Source organism: Cordyceps javanica, chromosome 3, assembly GCF_051103115.1.
Source record: "Cordyceps javanica chromosome 3, complete sequence".
NCBI classification, from domain to species: domain Eukaryota; kingdom Fungi; phylum Ascomycota; class Sordariomycetes; order Hypocreales; family Cordycipitaceae; genus Cordyceps; species Cordyceps javanica.
In genome coordinates, this window is record NC_139297.1 from 2,437,702 (window position 1) to 2,458,633 (window position 20,932).

The 20,932-nt window shown below is 56.0% G+C and overlaps 6 protein-coding genes across 6 annotated transcripts; 3 read left to right on the top strand and 3 right to left on the bottom strand.

The window, feature by feature from the left end:
• Positions 1 to 855: 855 nt before the first annotated feature.
• Positions 856 to 1,822, bottom strand: V2A60_004944 (SGNH hydrolase-type esterase domain-containing protein; the record flags this gene model as incomplete). Its single annotated transcript, XM_083256258.1, has 4 exons — positions 856 to 1,422; positions 1,475 to 1,599; positions 1,665 to 1,761; positions 1,817 to 1,822. The coding sequence occupies 4 exons, from the start codon at positions 1,820 to 1,822 to the stop codon at positions 856 to 858; spliced, it is 795 nt and encodes a 264-aa protein (XP_083112384.1).
• A 534-nt stretch (positions 1,823 to 2,356) lies between these two features.
• Positions 2,357 to 7,878, top strand: V2A60_004945 (snoRNA-binding rRNA-processing protein UTP10; the record flags this gene model as incomplete). The annotated part of the gene is made up of 3 exons (XM_083256259.1): positions 2,357 to 2,733; positions 2,784 to 6,906; positions 6,970 to 7,878. The coding sequence occupies 3 exons, from the start codon at positions 2,357 to 2,359 to the stop codon at positions 7,876 to 7,878; spliced, it is 5,409 nt and encodes a 1,802-aa protein (XP_083112385.1).
• Positions 7,879 to 8,715: 837 nt separating this feature from the next.
• V2A60_004946 (uncharacterized protein) lies at positions 8,716 to 10,268 on the top strand (the record flags this gene model as incomplete). Its single annotated transcript, XM_083256260.1, has 2 exons — positions 8,716 to 8,854; positions 8,914 to 10,268. The coding sequence occupies 2 exons, from the start codon at positions 8,716 to 8,718 to the stop codon at positions 10,266 to 10,268; spliced, it is 1,494 nt and encodes a 497-aa protein (XP_083112386.1).
• A 584-nt stretch (positions 10,269 to 10,852) lies between these two features.
• Positions 10,853 to 12,845, top strand: V2A60_004947 (bifunctional hydroxyethylthiazole kinase/thiamine-phosphate diphosphorylase; the record flags this gene model as incomplete). Its single annotated transcript, XM_083256261.1, has 5 exons — positions 10,853 to 11,177; positions 11,335 to 11,470; positions 11,580 to 11,901; positions 11,976 to 12,187; positions 12,272 to 12,845. 5 exons carry the CDS (start codon positions 10,853 to 10,855, stop codon positions 12,843 to 12,845), a joined length of 1,569 nt encoding a protein of 522 aa, XP_083112387.1.
• Positions 12,846 to 13,331: 486 nt separating this feature from the next.
• Positions 13,332 to 15,686, bottom strand: V2A60_004948 (uncharacterized protein; the record flags this gene model as incomplete). The annotated part of the gene is made up of 4 exons (XM_083256262.1): positions 13,332 to 14,011; positions 14,090 to 14,361; positions 14,455 to 15,291; positions 15,589 to 15,686. 4 exons carry the CDS (start codon positions 15,684 to 15,686, stop codon positions 13,332 to 13,334), a joined length of 1,887 nt encoding a protein of 628 aa, XP_083112388.1.
• Positions 15,687 to 17,714: 2,028 nt separating this feature from the next.
• Positions 17,715 to 19,716, bottom strand: V2A60_004949 (5-aminolevulinic acid synthase HemA; the record flags this gene model as incomplete). The annotated part of the gene is made up of 2 exons (XM_083256263.1): positions 17,715 to 19,264; positions 19,365 to 19,716. The coding sequence occupies 2 exons, from the start codon at positions 19,714 to 19,716 to the stop codon at positions 17,715 to 17,717; spliced, it is 1,902 nt and encodes a 633-aa protein (XP_083112389.1).
• Between the last annotated feature and the right edge of the window lie 1,216 nt (positions 19,717 to 20,932).

Consider the following 20,932-nt stretch of genomic DNA (forward strand, 5'->3'; position numbering starts at 1 on the left):
TAATAGAGATTGTCCTGGTATATCAGGGAACAGCCACACAGAATTCCATCAGCTCTGGAGCCCGCCTCAAGACGAGATTTTGCGCCGGAGTCTCCTCGTGTACAAGTCTGCCCTCGAGTCAAATGCGGTGCACACCAGTCGGATGACAACTGGTGAATATCCCAGCATTGTCCGAACAACTCATCTCTTCTTTAGACGGCCGCTGAAACGGCCACCTTCAAGCGTGAGAAGTCCCGGTCGCACCAAGATTGACGGTGTACCTACTAAATGACTCCAGTTGGCGACTTGATTGTCGTTAGTCACTGCTAAAGGAACAGCATCCCTTCCACTCCACTTCAGTCAAAACCGGCAAACATCTACTTTGGCCTCTTTCTCACCTACGAACTGTTTCATCGACCGTGTTCGAGCAGATGCTAAGTGGTGATTGGTGATGCGGCCCTGCCGCATGTCAGTGGGTGGAGGCTACCAAGACTTTATAGTTCATGCAGGCTGCAGTCATTTGTGTTGGGCCTGGAGTCAGTGGTCGCGGCTACATAGCCGCAAGACGGCACAAAAGCGACCCTCAGATAGAGAAGCTTGCGGACAAGCAAGTCGGCGTTGTGTACGCATCAGAAATGTTCGTACTCGATTACTATAATCTGCTTTTGCTGGGGCTGGCAGCCACTCTATGAAAAATACCAGGTGTGGTCGCCTCCCGACTCGCACACACAGCTTCAACAAAAGCTGACCGTAATGCAACTAATCAACAATAGGCTGCCACCAAAAACGGCACTGTGCATCATAAACTCCATTTCTATAGTTTCATCTCTAAACGCTGCATCAATTCATCTCCGGCTGCGTCTCCATAATCCCAACTTACTCGGCCTTCTTCGGCTCGAATTCCCTCCAGTCTGGAAATACGTATCCTGTCCGATCTCCTTCCGGCAGACGAAGCCATTCGCTTCCAATATGAGGCCAGATCGTCTTGTAAAATTCTCGGTACGCCATGCCGCCTAGATGGAGTCCATCAGGTAATAGCTTGTCGAGTCCTGCCTGTTTGCCATTCTCGGGCGTGCCCGGCAACGGCCCGCCCTTTTCATAATCACCCGGCACCATTTCGATGGCCTTGTCCATCAGCACTTGATACAAGTCAATCAGTGTCACATTCTCGTATTCCGCAGCCACATCTCGGGCTTTTTGAGAATATTGAGCGCTGATTGCTGCGCGGCGTATGGGGCAGGGATACCCCTCTGCCTTGTCGTCCCGGGCCGTCTTGATCTCGTCCAGCGGTGGCGGTGTCACGAGTAAAATCTTGGGGTCATGCGCTCTAATGCGTGGGTGCGTGATTATCTTGCGTAGATTCTCACCGTACTGCTCAAGCGGAACATGCTGCCAAGTGCTGGGCAGCGGCACCACCGCGTCATTTGCACCAAGAAGAATGACCTATTCATGTTAGCGACAATCTGATATGCGTATTCCTATCGAGCTACAGTACCAAGTATTTGATTTCCGGAGAAGATGATGTCTTCTCAGGAATAAGGCGGTCAAAATATTCCAAAACGTTGGCAGTGTTGTACCCAGATAAGCCGCGATTCACGACATCTAGGCGACGAGAATATCCTACAGACTGTGTCAGGGAAAAAAAACCCCCCTTCACTATAGAGAATGAAGCATCAAATATTTACTAGACTGAAGAGCTGCTTCAAACGAAAAACCCTCGTCCGTGTCGACAGAGAACTGGAACAGGGAGTCGCCGAGCAAAACGACTTGTGGATAGGATACCTAGACAGCAGTGTTAGTCTGAGATGGTGTCCGGCATAGCACCTGTAGCGCTCACAGCCATTTTATTCTTTGAAATTGTCCGAAAAAAAAAGGACAGGGAACAAGGAAAATTCTGAAAGAAAAAGAACAAGAAAGTAGAAAATACACAATAGATTCAAAGATTGTAAATGTTCCGAGTCTGCCGCCTACCCCTCTCGCCCCTCTTTGGCTATGAGGCTATGAGGCTATGAGGCTATGAGTAACTTGGATGTGAAATGGCGAAAAGTGGCTTTCCCAGCAGCATATGATGTTCAACTCCGGTTTACAAAAATTCATGTTTCATGATGTATACATTATTTCATTTTAGAAAAAAGAAACAAAAACCTCATGCTGCAGATTTCCCCATTATTTCTCCAACATCTGGCACACCGAAAAGTGACAGAAGAGTCATGTGACCTTTCAGGAAGCGGCTTATCGATAAAGCCTGATTGATTGTTGGTCCCTGGCAGGAAAAAAAAATATCAGTCCGCCAGCGCCAGCTTCATTTACAGGCCAGCCTCCCCGCCAATTCGTACGGCCGATTTCACCACCAGAAGAGCCCCTGGTTTTTTCTACAATGGCGACCTCACTTGCTGCGCAGCTGGCGCAAGTGGCTGCCAACTCAAAATCTACTTTAAATATCAAGGCTCAAAAAGCAGCGCACTCCAAATCCCTGATTTGGGAACCAAAGGTTGCTGCCACGCAGAGCCTTCAAACGCTCTATGCGACTTGCTTCCAAGGCTTCGAAGATCTGTGCCAATTAGATGCCAGATTTCTGCCCTTCCAAGCAACAATATTCAGCGAGGAGAGCCAGGACCAGGACCGAACTCAGCTGACCTCGTCCGAAAATGCTGAGCTCAACCGTCAAGTAGAAGCCTTTCTGCGCCTGGTTGGTGGCCGCCTCCGCCTGATGCCGGCGATCAAGGCCATTGAATGGCTCATTAGACGCTTCAGGTATCTCTTCCTTTCACTTCATCACCAACTCGCTGCTGACTGTCAAATAGAATCCACGAAGAAAATACCGTCTCCTTGGTTCTGGCATTCTTGCCGTATCATACCATCTCTGCCTTTGCAACGCTGCTCTCGATACTGCCGCGCACAGTCCCCCAGGAAATACGATTTCTCGATCCATACATTCGATCCCTCACGGCGCCACCCAGATCCATCCTCGTGCATCAAGCCATCAATCACCCCGAGTTTCTGTCGCTCGTTTCCGAGTATACCCTGGAGTCATGCCGCAAGCAATACCACCACCCTGCTTTGGTCACATTCTGGGCCGGCCTTATGACCGAGTCTGTCAACGGTCTACTAGACAAGACGAAATCTGGACGCGCTGCAGTCCAAGCTGAAAATACACAAGCCTTGCTTCACAGGCTCGGTCCCGTCTTTGCCGAGTCACTCATGATGAAGGCGGTTCCTAGCCTTCAAATTGCGTCGTACATGGCCATGATTGTCTTTGTCTCCAAGGGAAGCCTTGAGGATGCCGCAGTTACTGCATTCATGCAGCAGACCGTGCTCGGCTGGTCATCTGACACGACCCGCCCTGGTCTTGTCTGCCTGACGATTATGGCCCAATTCAGGTCCGCCAAGCAGATGAATAGCAAGGTCACCAAGGCTCTCATGAAAGTTCCAAATGTTGGGCCTCTACTTGTTGAAATTGGCCGGGAACGGCGGGTTGATAAGCTCGCCAACGGCCTCTGCCTAGCACTGATCGAACGACTCACCAAAAAGGGCGATTCCCGTGGTCTCTCAACCATCATGTCCATTCTGAGCGGCGAAATTCTCAAAGAAAAGCAAATTGCTGTCATATTCAAGTCGCTCCTCCTGACAGCTCTCAAACTTGACCATGACAACGACGAGGACGGGTCCCTTAGAAGGGAACTCGGCTCTGTGCTGATTGCTCTGTCTCATGTATCCGGCAAGGCTGGTGATATTGTCCAGTCGGTCATTGAGGAGGTCGAGTTCGATATCGAGGAACTCGAGATGAAACTTGACTTATCGTTTCGATCTAGGCGACTACCAGAGCCCGCAGAAGACAGCACAACTCCAGCTGTTGCCTCCCAGGCCGACACCCGAGACGATATCGAACAGTCTATTGGCAATCTCAACTCACACTCCGAAGCTTTGTCAATGTGTCTTGTACCCCAGCAAAATGAAATTTTCAACGAGTTCAGCCACCTTTTCTTCTCCATTGTTTCCGAGCACTCAAAAGATGCAGCCCTGTTCTCTTCCTTCGAGGAGAGCCCCAAGCTGCGCCGCCAAACCGCGCTGAAGGACTGCAGTTTTTACAGCTTCTTCATGCGTATCTGGTCTGGTCCATATCCCGCTCTTGCCCGCACGGCGGCCCTCGATGCAGTCAAGAACAACGTGAAAGCCAGCGAAGACCTCAAAGTTGACCTGCAATACCTGATCCCTTACTGTATCATTGCTCTTTCAGATCCTTCCAAGCGTGTCAGACGTTCTGCAGCAGACCTTATCGTTGTTCTATCAAGCCGATACACTGTAAAATCCAGTTTCAAATCAGTCTGGGGCGCCGGCACGCTATATGGGAAGTCGAAAGACGGCAAGCCTCTAACTTCTGAGATTGTCATGCGATTGCTGCACCTTCAATTGCTGCCAACTATTGAAGAATGTGTCATGGACTGTAACCACATCGCCGTCGTGATCAAGGCTGCCATTGAGCAGGGTGCATATCACGTCAAACCCGAATCTTCTATGGATAAGAAGGACCACATGTCCTCCTCTGGCAGGCTCGCTCTGCTGTCCTTTTTCTCGGAGCATGTTGTCAAAACTCCAATTCTCCTTGTGAAAGAGCGACTACTGAAAGTTCTGAACGAGGTGAAGAGTGTGAGCGGCACTTCCCGAACGAAATCACTACTACCTGCACTGAGGTGGTGGTCCAGTTTGAGCGATGCTGAAGTTGAAGCTATGTGCCGAGTCGAGCACATTGAAAGAACCGAAGCGGATGCTCGATTTGTCGATATCGTGGTTCCGAATGACGCAGCTGGTCTTGAATTCTTCATCGAGATCCTGACTAACGCCGAGGCCAACGAAAAGCCTGATCTTGTCCAGGCCATCTTTGCTCGTATTCGCAAAATGTGGCCGCTGATGAAGGACGATTCCAAGTTTACAGTGGCAGAGCAGTTCCTCGAGCTCTCGCAGCAATCCGGAGCCGACGAATCAGCTTCTGTCGTGGAAACGGAAGCGTCGGACCTTCTCCGAACCGTTCCTCTCACCACTGACATACTCTCTCACTTCCTGGACTCTATCCAGACCGGTACCAAGATGATTACGGAGCCACCACCCAACAAGAGACGCCGCACGAGCTCTACTGATGGCAATCGCGAGCTCATCATGCAAGTGACTCCCGAATTGAGCAAAGCTCTGCGCAAGGTCACATTTGTATTGCAGTTGGTGGATAACTCTGAACCTGTGAATCATCCGGAGCTGCTTGATGGGTTGTTCACGGCCCTCTCGGAGCTCCAGCACTTTAGAACTGTGGTTGGCTCGGAGCTCGGCTACCTTCAGAACCTCATTCTTCGCAGCCTGCTGGCAATGATGCCTGCCTACAAAGCCAACAAGGATCTCGGCATCGACAGCTCTGGTGGTTATGGCGACTTGCTGGTTAACTGCATTCAAAAGTCATCTAGCCCTGTTGTTCAGAATGCCGCCCTGCTCTTGATTGCCAACCTCGCGACCACAGCTCCCAGCTTAGTTCTACACAGTGTTATGCCCATTTTCACCTTCATGGGCGCTTCCGTTCTCCGTCAGAACGATGACTACTCCGCACATGTTGTTTCTCAAACCATCAAGGAGGTTGTCCCTCCTCTGATCGCCAGCCTCCGCAAGGGACAAAAGAACCCCCTCGCGGGTGCATCTGATATTCTGGTCAGTTTCACGACTGCGTATGAACATGTTCCGTCTCACCGAAGACCGAACCTATTCCTCGCTCTCGTGGAAACTCTGGGCCCTAAGGATTTTTTGTTTGCTCTCATCAGTATGCTCGTCAACCGCTACGACGCAAGCGATGACCTGTTGCAATTCAGTGCCGAGCTTCTAGATAACTTCAGCATAGAAATTCAGCTGGAGACACTGGTGAAACTTCTCGGCCTTACCGCTGATCTGTTCAAGTCCAAGCCAGGCCTATCCGCCACTCTTCTCGGGGCTGGCGAAGACGGCGGGATCAAAGACGTCAACAAAATTGCTCTTCGCCAGCTGACTGCTTTTCCCAGCCTTCTATCAAGTAAGGCACTTGTGTCGCAGATTGCCAAACTCGAGGACCGCGATGATATGGAAGCTGCCGAGATACGTTCTACGTACGCTACGTTATTGGAGAATATTCTGTTGTTGTCCGATACTGTCAAGGCGAACAAGGCTCTTCGCACCCGCTGCGGCGTAGCACTCGCTAACCTGCTCAACCTCCTTTCCATTGGCGAATTCATCAAGGCTGTCGAAAATCTCTTAGATAGGCCCGATTTGACTCTACGACACAAGGTGCTCAAGGCCCTCGAAGCTCGCGTTGAATCAGAGGGCAATAACGACCCTGACGCAAGAATCGCGCTTCTCACGTTCCTGCCTCAGCTCACTGCCGCCATCCGCGAGTCCCAGGACATCCGCTACAAGCACACCGCCGTTACATGTGTGGATAAGATTGCAGAAAAGTATGGCAAGAAAGATATTGAGGCCGTTGTCGCTGCAGCATCCACAATTGCCGGAGAGCATTGTCTGGGCCAGAGCGAGAAGCTTCTGCGCACTATGGCACTTCTTTGTCTGACTTCCTTGGTGGATGTCTTGCAGGAGGCCATTATTCCAGTGCTGCCTCTTGCCGTCCCGAAGGCCATTGCCTATCTAGAGCAAAGCCTAGATGTGGATGCAGCAGATGAGGAGCTGCATTCGGCCAGCTACAGTCTGCTGGCGTCGCTCGCAGAGCACCTGCCTTACATGCTATCCACATATTTGGACGAGATCCTGCGTGTGTCGAATACCTCGGCTACCGCTGACCTGGAGGCCGAAACCAATAGCAATCGCGTGCTTTGTCTCGAGGTTCTTGCCAAGAAGATGGATGCTAAGGAAATGCTCACTGGCTTGGATCGCAATTGGGAATCTGCCCTGTCAGCGGGTCCTTTGGTGAGTAATATCTCACAATCAATCGAGAAACGTGGGGCATTTACTAACAGGATGACGCGCCAGGCCTTATCTGAATTCATAAACATCCTCGGCTTGACAATCGAAGGACACTCAAAGGGAGTCGTTGCCAAGAACTCTACTATCATCTCTAGCATTTTGCTCAAGGCCTTTGACCTACGACGACGCATCCTTTCGGCCGGCGAAGGTGGGGAGAAGGTGCTGCGGCAAATATCGGAGCTGGAAGTCGTGGTGTATGAAAAGGCCATGAAAATGATTTACAAGCTGAACGACGCTGCATTCCGCCCCGTTTTCCAGCAGATTGTCGAGTGGCCTGGCTCTAACGTGCCGAAGTCAGACAACAGCGGCCGCGCATTGCAGCAGCTCGCTGTGTACGGGTTCCTGCAGACCTTCTTCGACAACCTTAAATCGATTGTGACCAATTACGCTACCTATGTACTAGACGACGCAGTCAAGATCCTCGGCAAGATTCAGCCGCAGGCGAGTACTGAAAGCCGAGACTTGTGGAAACGCGTGCTTGGCACGCTGAGCAAGTGCTTCGAGCACGACCAGGATGACTTTTGGCAGGCGCCGGCTCACTTTGGAGCGATTGCGCCCGTGCTGCTACAGCAGTTCCTACTGGCCCCACAGATCGACGTTGAAGCAGATTTGATCCCCGCGACTGTCGAGCTAGCTGCCGCGGCTGATTCGCAGACACATCAGAAGGAACTCAACTCGGCCCTGCTGCAGCACCTGCGCTCCGAGCAGACGGCTGTGCGACTAGCAGCGGTCAAGTGCGAACAGGCCTTGACAGACAAGCTGGGAGAGGAGTGGCTGTCCATGCTCCACGAGATGCTGCCGAGGATCAGCGAGCTGCAGGAAGATGACGACGAAGTTGTGGAGAGAGAGACACATAGATGGATCGTCAAGATAGAGGACGTCCTGGGCGAGAGCTTGGACGCCATGTTGCAGTAAAATGGGCATGCTGACTGACTTGAGATTTTATTATTAGTCTTGTTTGTGTATTGCTTTCTGGAGACGGAGTATTGGGTCGTCAAAAAATGTAGTTAGGCATCCTTTTGTACACAAATTAGATATTTCCGCTTACAAACCCGTTGCGTTGCGCAGAAGGAACCAAGAAGAGCGGAAGCGACCAAGTCATTGACTTGAAAACAAATACGGCATTCCAGAAATGGCTCGTCACGCGGCGCAGAAATTGCAGGGACCTGTCTGTCGGCTGTGGCATTTTCGGGACCCGAAACGTCACCGTTGTCAGCTGTAAAAGACGCCTGGCTAGTTATCGGATCCGCGGAGCCGCATGCATCGGGCTGGGCTATGGCTTAACTAATAACTTGGGTTTGGTGAATAAATAAAATAGCCCAGGCAAGGCACAGGCTAATGAGCGGGCTTAGCAGGCACTCCGGTTACCGGGTCCCATCAGGTACGCGGACGCTCCGGGACTCCGGCGAATTATCGTCCAAGACAGAACGAGTCATCATTTGGTCGAAGTCGACATGGCTGTCTAATAGTAGTATTTAAGAGGCTCTGCAGCCAGCCGACCAATTGGGTCTGCATGATTACGCTCGACCAATCTATTGCTGACGGACTCTGCCTGACGCCAAAAACGACTTCCGAAAGCGCAAGCACATGCAGAAAACTTTAAGCTTCCTACCCAGTTAAGTGTGTGGATCTACATCTAGTAGCTGGTGATATCATTAGTGCGTACCCTGCACCCACCGCAGGCGAAGCATTTTGCTGCCATTGTGCTTCGCCAGACTGTTCAAAACACAATTGTCTTTATTGTGGCTTCTCATGGAAATGAAGGCCCTTGGCGAGATGACGAGAATGTCCGCAAAGCGTGCGGTGGCCATGTTGAGCGGAACAAGAGTAGCTGTAGGAACGGTGCCCAGCTACACTCGAGCTCAAAGCACCACAGCTCCATCTCAGACGAGTGAGTTTCCGCAATCCTCGCCGCGCAAATCGCGCTCCGTACATTGACAATCGAGAAAGAAAACCCTGGAGAAAAGGAACGAGTTGTTATCCTTGGATCGGGCTGGGCTGGCTACGGCCTCGCCCAGACCATCAAGCCCTCCAAGGCGTCGCGGGTGCTCATCTCGCCGCGATCGCACTTTGTCTTCACGCCACTACTGGCGTCGACAACTGTCGGCACGCTTGAGTTCCGCGCCTCGATTGAGCCGGTGCGCCGGCTCGGCCTGGACGAGTTCCACCAGGCCTGGGCGTCTGACATTGACTTTGCCAACAAGACGATTCGGCTCGAGGCCAACACGATGAGCGACACGGCGGGCAGCAAGACGAGCACGCTCAAGGGGCCGGAAAAGGGCCCCGAGTTCGACATCACCTACGACAAGCTCGTCATTGCCGTGGGATGCTACAGCCAGACGTTTGGTACCGAGGGCGTGGCGCAGTACGCGAACTTCCTGCGGGACGTCGGGGACGCGCGCGCCATCCGCCTCAAGGTGCTGACGGCATTTGAAAAGGCCGACCTGCCGTCGACGACGGACGCGCAGCGCGGCGAGCTGCTCAACTTTGCCATTGTGGGCGGCGGGCCGACGGGCATCGAGTTCGCGGCCGAGCTGCACGACCTGGTGCACGAGGACCTGGCCAAGCTGTACCCGTCACTGGTGCCCTTTGTACGGGTGACCGTCTACGACATTGCGCCCAAGGTGCTGCCCATGTTTGACCAAACGCTGGCCAGCTACGCCATGGACCTCTTCAAGCGCCAGGGCATCCAGGTCAAGACGGAGCACTCGCTGCAGAGCATCCGCCGCGACGGCGACATCCTGCGGCTGCGCATCAAGGGCCAGGACGCCGAGGTCGGCGCCGGCCTCCTGGTCTGGAGCACGGGGCTGATGCAGAACCCGCTGGTGGCGGGCCTGCTGCGGCAGGACATTCCCGGCTTCGGCCGCATCGTCGAGGACGCCCGCACGGGTGGCATCACGACCGACGGCCGCATGCGCGTGCTCGCGCAGCAGGCGCCCGGCGGGCCCCGCGTGCCGCTGCCCGACGTCTACGCCATCGGCGACTGCACCGTCCAGGAGGAGCACCGCTTGCCGGCCACGGCGCAGGTCGCCAGCCAGCAGGCGACGTGGCTGGGCAAGCGCATCAACAGCGGCGACGCCGACGGCGAGGGCGAGTTCAAGTTCCGCAACTGGGGCGCCATGGCGTACCTCGGCAGCAAGCGCGCCATCCACCAGCACGGCGCCGACGGCCTCAAGGGCTGGCCGGCCTGGATCCTCTGGCGCACCGCGTACCTGACCAAGAGCATGAGCTGGCGGAACAAGCTCAAGATTCCGGCGCAGTGGCTCATCACGGCCCTGTTTGGGCGGGACATTTCCCGGTTCTGAGCGGCAAGACACGCGGCAGAGTCGCACACAACCCTTTCTACACTACTACAAATTTCTTTTTCTCATATCTGTGTTTTGATCATGAGCGCTGCAATCTGGACATGGCAGGATAGAATGGCATCTGGTAAATGAAGAAACTTGGGCGGCGCAGAAACTGGTCTGCTTATAGCATGCAGGGAACGGACAGGGGCCGGCAGATATTAAAATCAGGGTCCCAAATAAATCCAAGTAAAAAATTCATCGTGAAACTAATCGCACAATACCCAAATCACCAGGTCATAATAGTACAAGTGCCATCCATCTCTGCCGCCGATCGGAGCCGGCGCCGCCAGCAGCGCACCAAGCTCCATAATTTCATCACCACTTTTCGGCGACTCGGACCCGCCAAAGGTAGTGAGTGAGTTTCTTGAGATCTCGACTCTCGAGTCACATTCATCACCCAAGAGTCCCCCATCTTCATCTCTGTCTCTCTCTTCCCCTCTCTCTCCCTCCCTCTTTGCCTTTTCATTCTCCCTCTGCAAAAAAGAACCTCGAAAAGGATCACGCGCTGCTGCTGCTGCTACAAGCCCCCTTCGAGCGTCGCCATGCTCCCGCTTCTTACACCCAAGCGGCCGACGGCGCCGACCCCGGCGGCGGCGCCCAACTACGGCGTCTACCTCGTCACCGACTCCACGCCCGCGATCCTCGGCGGCAGGGACCTCGTGCAGGTGGTCGGGGCCGCGCTCCGAGGCGGCGTGACGTGCGTGCAGTACCGCGACAAGAACGGCGACCGCGACGCCGTCGTGGCCATGGCCCGGCGGCTGCACGCCCTCACGCAGCGCCACGGCGTGCCGCTGCTCATCAACGACAGGGTGGACGTGGCCGTCGAGATTGGCTGCGAGGGTGTTCACATTGGACAGGACGATATGAGTGCGTTTTTTTTTTTTCCTTTTTTTTTTCTTTCTTTCTTGGCTGTCCCTTTCTTGCCCCTTTGTGCTTGGTCATCCCTCGGCCCAATGCTGGTGACAAAAGAGACGGGATACAAGAGAATGAATTTATTTTAAATTTTGCTGATATATCCATCTAGACGTACATGAAGCTCGAAAGCTCGTCGGCCAAGACAAGATCATCGGTGTGACTGCTAGTAGCGTCGACGAAGCAATCAAGGCCTGTCAAGACGGTGCCGACTATCTCGGTCTGGGCACAGTCTATGCCACCGCAACGTGTGTTTTCTTCTTCTTTTTCTTCTTCCGCCGTCACGCTTCTGCATTCTCCTTCGTAACTGACCGCTCTCCGCTGTGTGCTGACCGTGTGTTGTGATGCCGCTTCCAGTAAAAAGGATACAAAGTCCATCATAGGGCCCTCGGGCATCCGCGCCATCCTCGAGGCCATGGCCGAGGCCGGCCACGGCGCCGTGCCCACTGTCTGCATCGGCGGCGTCAACAACGACAACGCCGCCGAGGTGCTGGCGCAGACGAGCGCCGCCCCGGCCAAGTCGCTCGACGGCGTCGCCGTCGTCAGCGCCGTCATCGCCGCCGACGATCCCGCCGAGGCGGCCCGCCACCTCGCCGGCCACATCGCCGTGGCCGCCATCCCGCTCGTCGTCGGCGCCGTCGGACGCGCGACGCCGCTCTCCCACAACATGACGAATCTCGTACGTTTGCCAAAGACCCTCATCCAGATGACTCGTGCAAGCCGACATAATTTAACACCATTGTTCCCGCATAGGTTGTGCAAAACTTTGCCGCCAATGTCGCCCTGGCAGTCGGCGCGAGCCCCATCATGTCAAACTACGCCGCCGAGGCCGCCGACCTCGCCAAGCTGGGAGGCGCCCTGGTCGTCAACATGGGCACCGTGACGCCCGAGGGCCTCGCCAACTACAAGCAAGCCATCAAGGCGTACAACGATGCCGGTCGACCCATTATCCTAGACCCCGTCGGGTACGTACTCTCCCCCCTCCCCCTTTTTTCTTGGAACAATCTCTCGGAAACTAACACCCCCCCCCCCCCCCCCCCCCCCCTTAGCGCCGGTGCCACCGCCATCCGACGTGCCGCCTCTGCCGAGATCCTCGCCCTGGGCCGCTTCGCCGTCATCAAGGGCAACGTGGCGGAGATGCAGACGCTGTACGGGGGACCGTCGGTGACGCAGCAGCGGGGCGTGGACTCGACGTCGGAGCTGGGCGTGGCCGGGCGGGCGCGGCTGGCGGCCTCGCTGGCGCGGCGGCACGGCGCCGTGGTGCTGCTGACGGGGCCGACGGACGTCGTCAGCGACGGCCGGCGCACGTACCGCGTCGACAACGGGCACGCGATGCTCGGCCGCGTCACGGGCACCGGGTGCACGCTCGGCACCGCCGTCAGCGCCATGGTCGCCGCGTACCCGGCCGACCCGCTGCTCGCGGCCGTTGCGGCCGCCGTCGTCTTCGGCACCGCCGCCCAGCGCGCCGTCGCGCGCGACGACGTCCGCGGGCCCGGCACCTTTGTGCCGGCCTTCCTCGACGAGCTCGACGCCATCACCAGGGCCACGGCCGAGGGCGACCTGCGGTGGCTGGTGCTAGCCAGGGTGCAGGCCGTGCCGGTGGACGACCAAGACGAGCCGTGATGCGACAGCGGAGGAGAAGGATACGGACAAGCGCGCAACGAGTGAACCAGGGTGTGTAGTTTCGGAGCAGGGGGAATATATTCGACGAGATGAATAATAAAATGATGTACAGGTACGACTCCTCCCAAATACCACTCTTTTCAGGACAATATCCCTAAATCATTAAAGGTGCATGAGATCCTCCATTTTGAAGGGCCATGCATTTTGTCTCGTGGGCAAAATGAAATCAAAAAAATAAAAGGCAGGCCAACAACTCCAAATTCAAACAGGGTGTTGCCACACCGACTACTAGAATGCGCCTAATCCCAATCGCTTTGCAAAAACCCATCTTCCCGGCGACAAAATGCCTTTGAGTCATTTGAAAAAAAATAATACATCACTCGCCAGTAGAGTGTGTGTGTGTGTGTGTGTGTGTGTGTGTATGCTGTTGTTAAATATAGTATAGTCGTTCCGTTCACATGATTCGCTTTCGCGCCGATTCCTTTTCTACCCAGACATGATTTCGTCATTCATGTTCCAGGCCGTCTCGTTGACAATGTCAAACCAGACCGACTCGTCGAGCTCGCCCAGCAGGTTGGCCGAGGAGCCGGGCGGGCCGGGCATGCCTGGGAGGGCGGCTGCGGCTGCGGCAGCGGCGTTCATGTCGCCCGAGTGGCACTGCAGGTTAACGAGGTCCCTGGCGTTGTAGAGCAGGCGGAGGAGGCGTTCCCAGGGGTCCTCGGCGATCGGGGCGATCTTGCCCGCGCCGGGTGGCCCGCCGCCGCCGCCGCTGCCGCTGCCGCCGCCGCCGCCCGCGGGGGACGGCTCCCCGCGGCGCTTCTCGATGATGAGGGCGAGGTCGTTGATCTGCCAGTGGATCATGTGGGTGATGGTGAGCTCCGAGGCGACGTGCTTGGGGTCCCAGCCGGGCAGCTGCAGCGTCAGCAGCTTGATGCTGGTGATGAGGCTGTAGGCAATGTCCGAGGTGGTGAGGTTGACGTAGCGCGGCTTGTCAATGTCGCGGTGCAGGAAGCGGTTGCGGAAGAAGGCGCGCAGCGCGCGGATGCACGACCACAGCATCTCGAGGCGCGTCTCGACCGGCATGCTGGCCGGCCCGCAGTACTGGTCCAGCAGGGCAATGTCGGTAAGCAGAATCTCGGATATGAGCAGATGCCCGCAGAGCGCCGCTATCGCCGTTTTTCTGTTAGCACGGAAAGAAAAGACAAGCCGTTGGCCTTGCAGATGTGGACAGAGTTGAGACTTACGATCGTCCTCTAGGTGCTTGGGTAACGTGTCTCGAAAGGTCTTGATCTGTTCCTGGAACGTCTGGACCATGACCGGGATGGGGAGCTGCATCGGCTGGCTGGGGTCAAACGACATGGTCAGGGCGATGCTCTGAGCAATCTGCTGCGATTTGACGAGTTTGATGAGGAACACGTCCGACGGGTATTCGGCTGCATTCTCTAGAGTTTTCAGACAGAGATCAACATGAGATGTGTTCATGAAGACGTCTGTCTTTTTGTTCGTCGCAAAGACGCTGAGGAAGCACACTTGTTAGACTCGCAAGGCATTTTTGATTTGGCAAGTTGACAGCCCTGGCTGTAGCACACAAAAAATCTCCAAGACTTACATTGTGTTTATATAATATGTGGCGGCGTAGGCCCGCAGGGGATCCAGCTGCGAGTAGCGGCCGTCGGCGGGCAGCGGGTCGCAGCTGGGGGAGCTCAGGTTGACGCACATGGAGCGGGCGAGGAAGAGCAGGTTGGTCAGCTGGTGGCCCTTGACGGCGTACTGGTACCAGGCGATGAGGAGCTGCATGCCCTGGAGCAGGTCGAGGGTCTTGATGCCCTCGACGACGGCGGCGCGGGCAATGTCGGACAGCAGCTCGGCGCCGAGGCGGGTCTGGCGGGCGGCGTCGAAGAAGGCGGCGGTGAGCATCATGCCCTTCCAGAGAAAGGACCGCTTGTCGCGAAGGTGCTCCGACGTCATGTCGGGGGGCACGACGATGAAGGGGAACGTGTCGGCCCAGAGCTCGTGGTAGTCCTTGAGCAGCGCCGCGGCGTCCTCGGGCAGCGGCCAGATCGAGTCCATGTGCTGGAAGGCGTCGGCCTCCCAGCCGGCGCGGGGCGGGGGCGGCATCGGCGAGGGCGGCGACGCGGACGACTTGTCCTTGCCGCCGCCGCCGCCGGGGGAGCTGGCCGTGTTGGGGAACCAATGCTGCAGGTTGACAATCTCGACGAGCTCGCTCTGGAGGTCGCCACTGCGCACCGTCTTGGCGCTCGAGGTGGCGCGCTCCGATGCCGTCGCGTCCTCGGGCGTGGGGAGCCTCGCGTGGCCCTGGCCGACCTGCGACGACAGCTCGTTCAGTCTCTTCTCCAGCTCGGCGACCCTGGATCGCTTGGGCCGCTTCTTGATGCGCGGCGGGGCCGGCGGGCGGGAGAAGCATTCTTTATTCAACCTCTGACATCTTGAAGCCCGCAAAGAAGACGTGTTAGTAAACAGTATTCTCTCCTCAATTTGATCGACTTGATCGATTTCAATCTCCGGAACCCCCTCGCCCCTTCAGCCCCCTTCACCCTCCTTCCCCCGGGCCATTCAATGTCATCGCGCATCGCCGACCCCCATCGACTGACAGGGTGACGAGGAGGGGCCAAGAACCCACATGGCAATTTTGACATGTGATAGCCAACAAAGCACATCCCAACAAAAAAAAAAGCAAGGGAAAGAAAGGGAAAAAAAAAGGGAAAAAGGAGGAAATGCTCACCTCTCGCACTTGTCGCCGTCTGTGTTGCCGGGAATGCATCGAGCCTTTGCCTTTGCGCAGGTCGTGCAGGCCTTGGGGCCTTTCTGCGCGGCCTGCATTTGCTTGGTCCCGGTCGGTCGTGGGTTGGGTGAGCTGTCCGCAAAGCAGTATGTAGGTTGATGGGATGGGGTTTATGGGCCAGGCGACATTGGTCTGGGGAAAAGCAGAGACAGAAAAAAAAAGGGTAGAGACTTGGTGTGTGGGAAGAGCCGCCCTTGAGGAGGGGGCTGCCAATGCAGTGTCGAAAGAAGCGGAAGACGGAGGAGGAGTATTCAGGTCGAGAGTCTAGTAAGTAATGATGTTGTTGTTGATGATGAAATAAAAAATAATAGACCGAGTAAGTAGAGAAGAGAGGGAACCAAGGAAAAGTCAGGCAATGTTGTGTATGTGTAAAAGCCCACTTGTCGGTGGACGGCTGAAGGAGCGCGTGTAAATAGCGTGACCAAATTCCCCGGGGGGGAGGGAACCTTCTCCACGCGGGTTTGCCGTATTTTTTAAAGTTCGGTGCCTAATAAAAAGTGTACAGAGGAGTCCCTGTCCGAGTGTAAAATGATTCAACCCGTAATACTCAGACAGCACCACGTTGACGGCACGCTGGGGCGGCGCCCTTTCCCCGGATCGGAGCTAGCAAAGGCGACTTGGGCTGTTGGAGTTCAATTGTTGCAGCACGTGGTGCTGAGAAAGGGGAGGCGAATAAGAAAGAAGACGGAAAGTTTGAAACAAAAAAAAGAAGAGAAACAGACACTGGAGAGAGAGAGAGAGAGACGTTGAGAAGTTGGCCAACGTTGAATTGTCCTCCAATGTCTCCGTAGGGAGAGAGAGAGAGCAAGTAGCCAAGGTTTCAGGGGCAAGTAAGTGTACCTTTTTCCTTGTTGCTTCTTCCCCCAGATTCATAATAAAAATGACACTTCTTCGTCTGACCCCCCCCTTCTGTAAGTGCAGGCGACGACTGGCTCATTCGCTGCGCGGCTCGTAGTTAGAGGGGGGCCGTTTTCCATTTGCCTTTTTTCCTCGGCACGGAGGACTAGATTAGCCCGGGCATCCGATGCGGTGGCCTGTCTGTCTGGTTCTAAGTATGTCTGGGGGGAAGAAAAGGTAGCCTTTTCCGGGGTTGACCTAGCCCTGCCAGGCTGTCCAACTACCAATCACACTGGGCTTGACTCGCCTGCCCGCTAGTTAGACTAATCATCCTTTCGGCTAATGGCCTCGCGGGCGAATGTCACCCGTCTCAATGCCTGCCCAAAAGTAAGTTACTGGGTACTTGCAGGCCATGCGTACGTCCGTGGGTGCGTGGGTGCCTCCTGATCAAATCGAACGACGGCCCTCGAATGAGGCCCCCCCCCCCCCCCCCTTTCTCCTCCTCCCTTCTTCTCCTCAACACCCCAGTTAATAATCGGGCCTCGCAGTCCCTTGGGCTTTCTAGAACAGGTCAACGCCGCTTGCTACAGTTAGCCTCGGTGCCTGACCCTCTGGTGAGTTCTGGAGTACACACACACACACACACACACGCCACCGCAATGCTTCCCCAAGACATACACACACTCTGTGCAAGATCGGCACGTACCATTGACAACCCAGTCTTTTCCCCAGACTCGGTAAGCATGGCTTTACCGCTGGCTGAGAGCCTAGCCCGTTCGTTAACCCGCATGAAACGGGATAAACTAGTCTCACCAGCTCTACTACAACAACGATCCAATTGGTTCAGTCAAAGCCGAGGATATCAAAAAAAAAAAAAGGCCCAAACATCATCCATGAATCAAGCACACGTAATGGCTTCTGTTGTATTTTTTTAACATGTCACGTTACTCGGCAATAGCCTGACAAGGAGCAGGCCAGTATCAACTCTCTCTAGTCTTGTTCCAAGGTGATGCGCTTTGGTGCATCACATGTTTATTGAATCGTTGGGCTCATGCAAGCCCAGCGGCTATCCAAAAGTAAAATCAAGTCATTGAAAAAAAAAGGAGCAGACGTATATTGCCGAGGAAAGCGGCACACATCCCAAATAGAAAGGAAGATGAGGTTGGACCGTTGCACCGGTCACTTGTAGAGTAACGCAGCAAGCAAGCAGCGAGTGCTTGCTCCTCTACTTAGGCGGCGGCGGCCACGCCAGCGGCGCGAGCGCTGGCCGACTCGCGCTCGAGGAGCGCCTCGGTCAGGCTCGCGCCGTTCTTGACCTGCCCGGTGGCCATCATCTCCCTTCTCGCCTGCTCGATCCCGAGCTGCCGGTCGGTCCAGAGGGCCTCCTCCGTGGCGCCCTCCTCGCCGACACCGATGAAGCCGCCCTGGGCAGCCCACTCCGAGGTTCTCTTGATGCCCAGTCGCGTCCAAATCTCGTCGACGGCGGCGACCAGCTCGTCGCGGTACTCCTTGGTGTGTCCGGGTGTGGGCGTGATGCGGAGGCGCTCCTGGCCGACGGGGACGGTAGGGTAGTTGATGGACTGCACGTAGATCTGGTAGTCCTGCAGGAGCATGTCCGAGGCGGCCTTGGCCAGCTCGGCGCTGCCCACCAGGATGGGGATGATGTGAGACGGGTTCGGCATGACGGGGATGTCGCGCGCGTTCATCTCCTCCTTGACGGCCCGCGTGTGGAGCTGCTGCAGCCTGCGGTCGCCGTCGTGCTCCATCTGGTACTCGATCGAGGCCTTGGCGCCGGCCATGGTCGCGGGAGGGAGCGAGGTCGTAAAGATGAAGCCGGGGGCCAGGGACCGGATCATGTCCACGAGCTTGGCGCTGCCGGCAATGTATCCTCCAACGCAGCCGTAGGCCTTGCCCAGAGTGCCGGTGATGATGTCGATGCGGTCCATGACGGTGCCGCGGGGCATGCCCTCCTTGTGCGCCTCCCAGTCGAGATGCTCGGCGACGCCGGCACCGCTGGGCCCGTACATGCCGACGGCGTGCACCTCGTCGAGGAACGTAATGGCGCCGTACTTGTCAGCCAGGTCGCAGATGGCCTCGATGGGGCCGATGGAGCCGCACATGCTGTAGACAGACTCAAAGGCGATAATCTTTGGCACGTGCAGCGGGAGCGAGGCGAGCTTGGCCTCGAGATCGGCCACGTCATTGTGCTTGAACACAATCTTCTTGGTGCCCGAGTGCCGGATCCCCTGAATCATGGATGCGTGATTCAGGCTGTCGGACAGGATGACGCACTCGGGGAGCTTGCTGCCCAGAGTGGCCAGGGTGGCGTCGTTGGCGACGTAGCACGAGGAGAAGACGAGAGCGGACTCCTTGGCGTGCAGCTTGGCCAGGGTGGCCTCGAGCTCGACGGCGTGCCTGTTGTGGCCCGAGATGTTGCGGGTGCCGCCGGCTCCGGCGCCGTATTCGTTGAGGGTCTCGTGCATCTTGTCGAGGACGACCTTGTTGCGGCCCATGCCGAGATAGTCGTTGGCGCACCAGACGGTGACCTTGTCCTCCTTGCTGGCCATGTGGGCGCGGGGGAATTCCTTGGCGAGGCGGTTGATGTTGTTGAAGTAGCGATACGACTTGTCCTTGTGCTTCTTGTCGAGCTCGTTGGTGTAGAATCCATCATAGTTGAACTTGTCGCCGTGATTCGCGCAGGCTGCTGCGGCGGCGGCGGTCGCGGCGGTCGTACCCTGGCCGTTGCGATGAAGCGGCACGTTGGGGGGCATCGGCGCAGCTGTTTGTTTTTGACGGCACACGTTAGCATCATTGGCTCTGTCTGCGTGCAATGCTGGCTTTGAGAGGGGGAGAGGGGAGGATTCTTTTTCTCATCGTACCGTTATCGCGGCCGTTGAGGAATGGCGACTCAACGGCGCGTGCCTCTTGGTTGCGGCTGGTGTGGATGCTCGCGCGACCAGGCTTGGCGTGGGCGGCGCCGGAGAAGGCGCGGATGCCGCTGCCGCCGGCGGCGGCGAGAGCGAGGGCGGCGTGCTTGGAAGACTGCACGGCGAGGGCCTTGCCCATGACGGGGCAGCGGTGGGCGTAGACCTGCAGCTTGGACATGGTGCCGCCGCAAGGGGACGAGGCCGGCCGGGGGCGAGCCGTGGTCGACATGGCGCGGAGGGTCGCGGGGGAGGCGGCCTTGAGGAAGGGGCACATGGCCTTGGACTGACGAAGGACGCTATCCATGGCGAGAGGGAGTGAGAAAGAGAGATGAATAATTCCGGACTCTTTTTTTATTCGGTCGTGAAATAGTCAATCGACGATGAGTTTTTCGAATCTTGATGGGAGTGTCTTTGGCGTCCGAGGGGCCGGTAGTAGCACTGATCAGATGGTACCTCTCAGGGCGGAGAAGCAAGGGGGGGCAATTTTTTTTTATTTATCAGACAATTGATGTATATTGTGCTAGAAACAGATGACGTGCCTCTGTCAATGGAAAAAAGAGGCGGATGGTTGAAAAAAGGGGGGGGACAAGGACGTCTCAAGAAGAGTGAGAGATGGGAAAAAAAGAAAAGAAGGAAGAAGAAGTAAAAAGGGCGAGATGGCGAGATGGAGTTTGACTTTGGTGCCAGCTGCGGGACTTGACGAGGCCCTGACTCTCTCCTCTCTGCTGCTAAGCACCTGCGGATAGACTATACCTACCTAGTATTACTGGTACTTCTTAGTAGGCAATAGGCCCTGTGGCCGGCTCGGAAATGGTGTGAGAGAATCGACCTAGCGCCATTTTCTTGGCGGCGGAGGCAAGCTGGGCCGATGGCTGTCCCTGCTGCGTGTTCCGAATTACAACCCCCCTGATTGGCTGCAACATTGGGGCACTCTAGTAACTGTCCGTCCTCGCTCTGCTTTTTTGCCTCCTACTGTTTAGGCTAACACACGCACGCTGACGGACAAGTCTGAGGCAACACACCTCGTTTGAAAAAAAAAAAGAGGAGGGGGGAGAAGCAATAGAATAATATCCCGCGGCTATTGCTGATCCGCCATGGCGTGTTGAATCGGGGCTTTTCTTCTTCTTTTTTTTTCTCCCCCTCTTTCCTACAGCGGACTGTCCGACATGCCTTGCGCGGGGCTTCGCTCCGGCCCTGCCTCGCTGTTCGGCGTCATCTTCGGCAGCGCCGCTCCGGACTCGGCCTGGGTCCGGCCCACCACCAAGCAACCAAACAACAGCTTTCACAGCTGGTGCGTCGGCCCAAGGAAACAATAACAAAAGATTCAGCATGGCAGCACCAACAAGAAAAAAAAAGGACTCCTCAAACCTGCAGATGCCGCGCATCGCCAACTAATAACCTAAAAAACGCCCCATGCAGCCGTTTTTGCAAAGTGTCCAACCTCATCGGCTTCCGATCAAGCCCCCTCCTAACACCGCTCTTACGTGCGCGCCCGTCTTGCTGTCTCGGGCCGTCTTTGT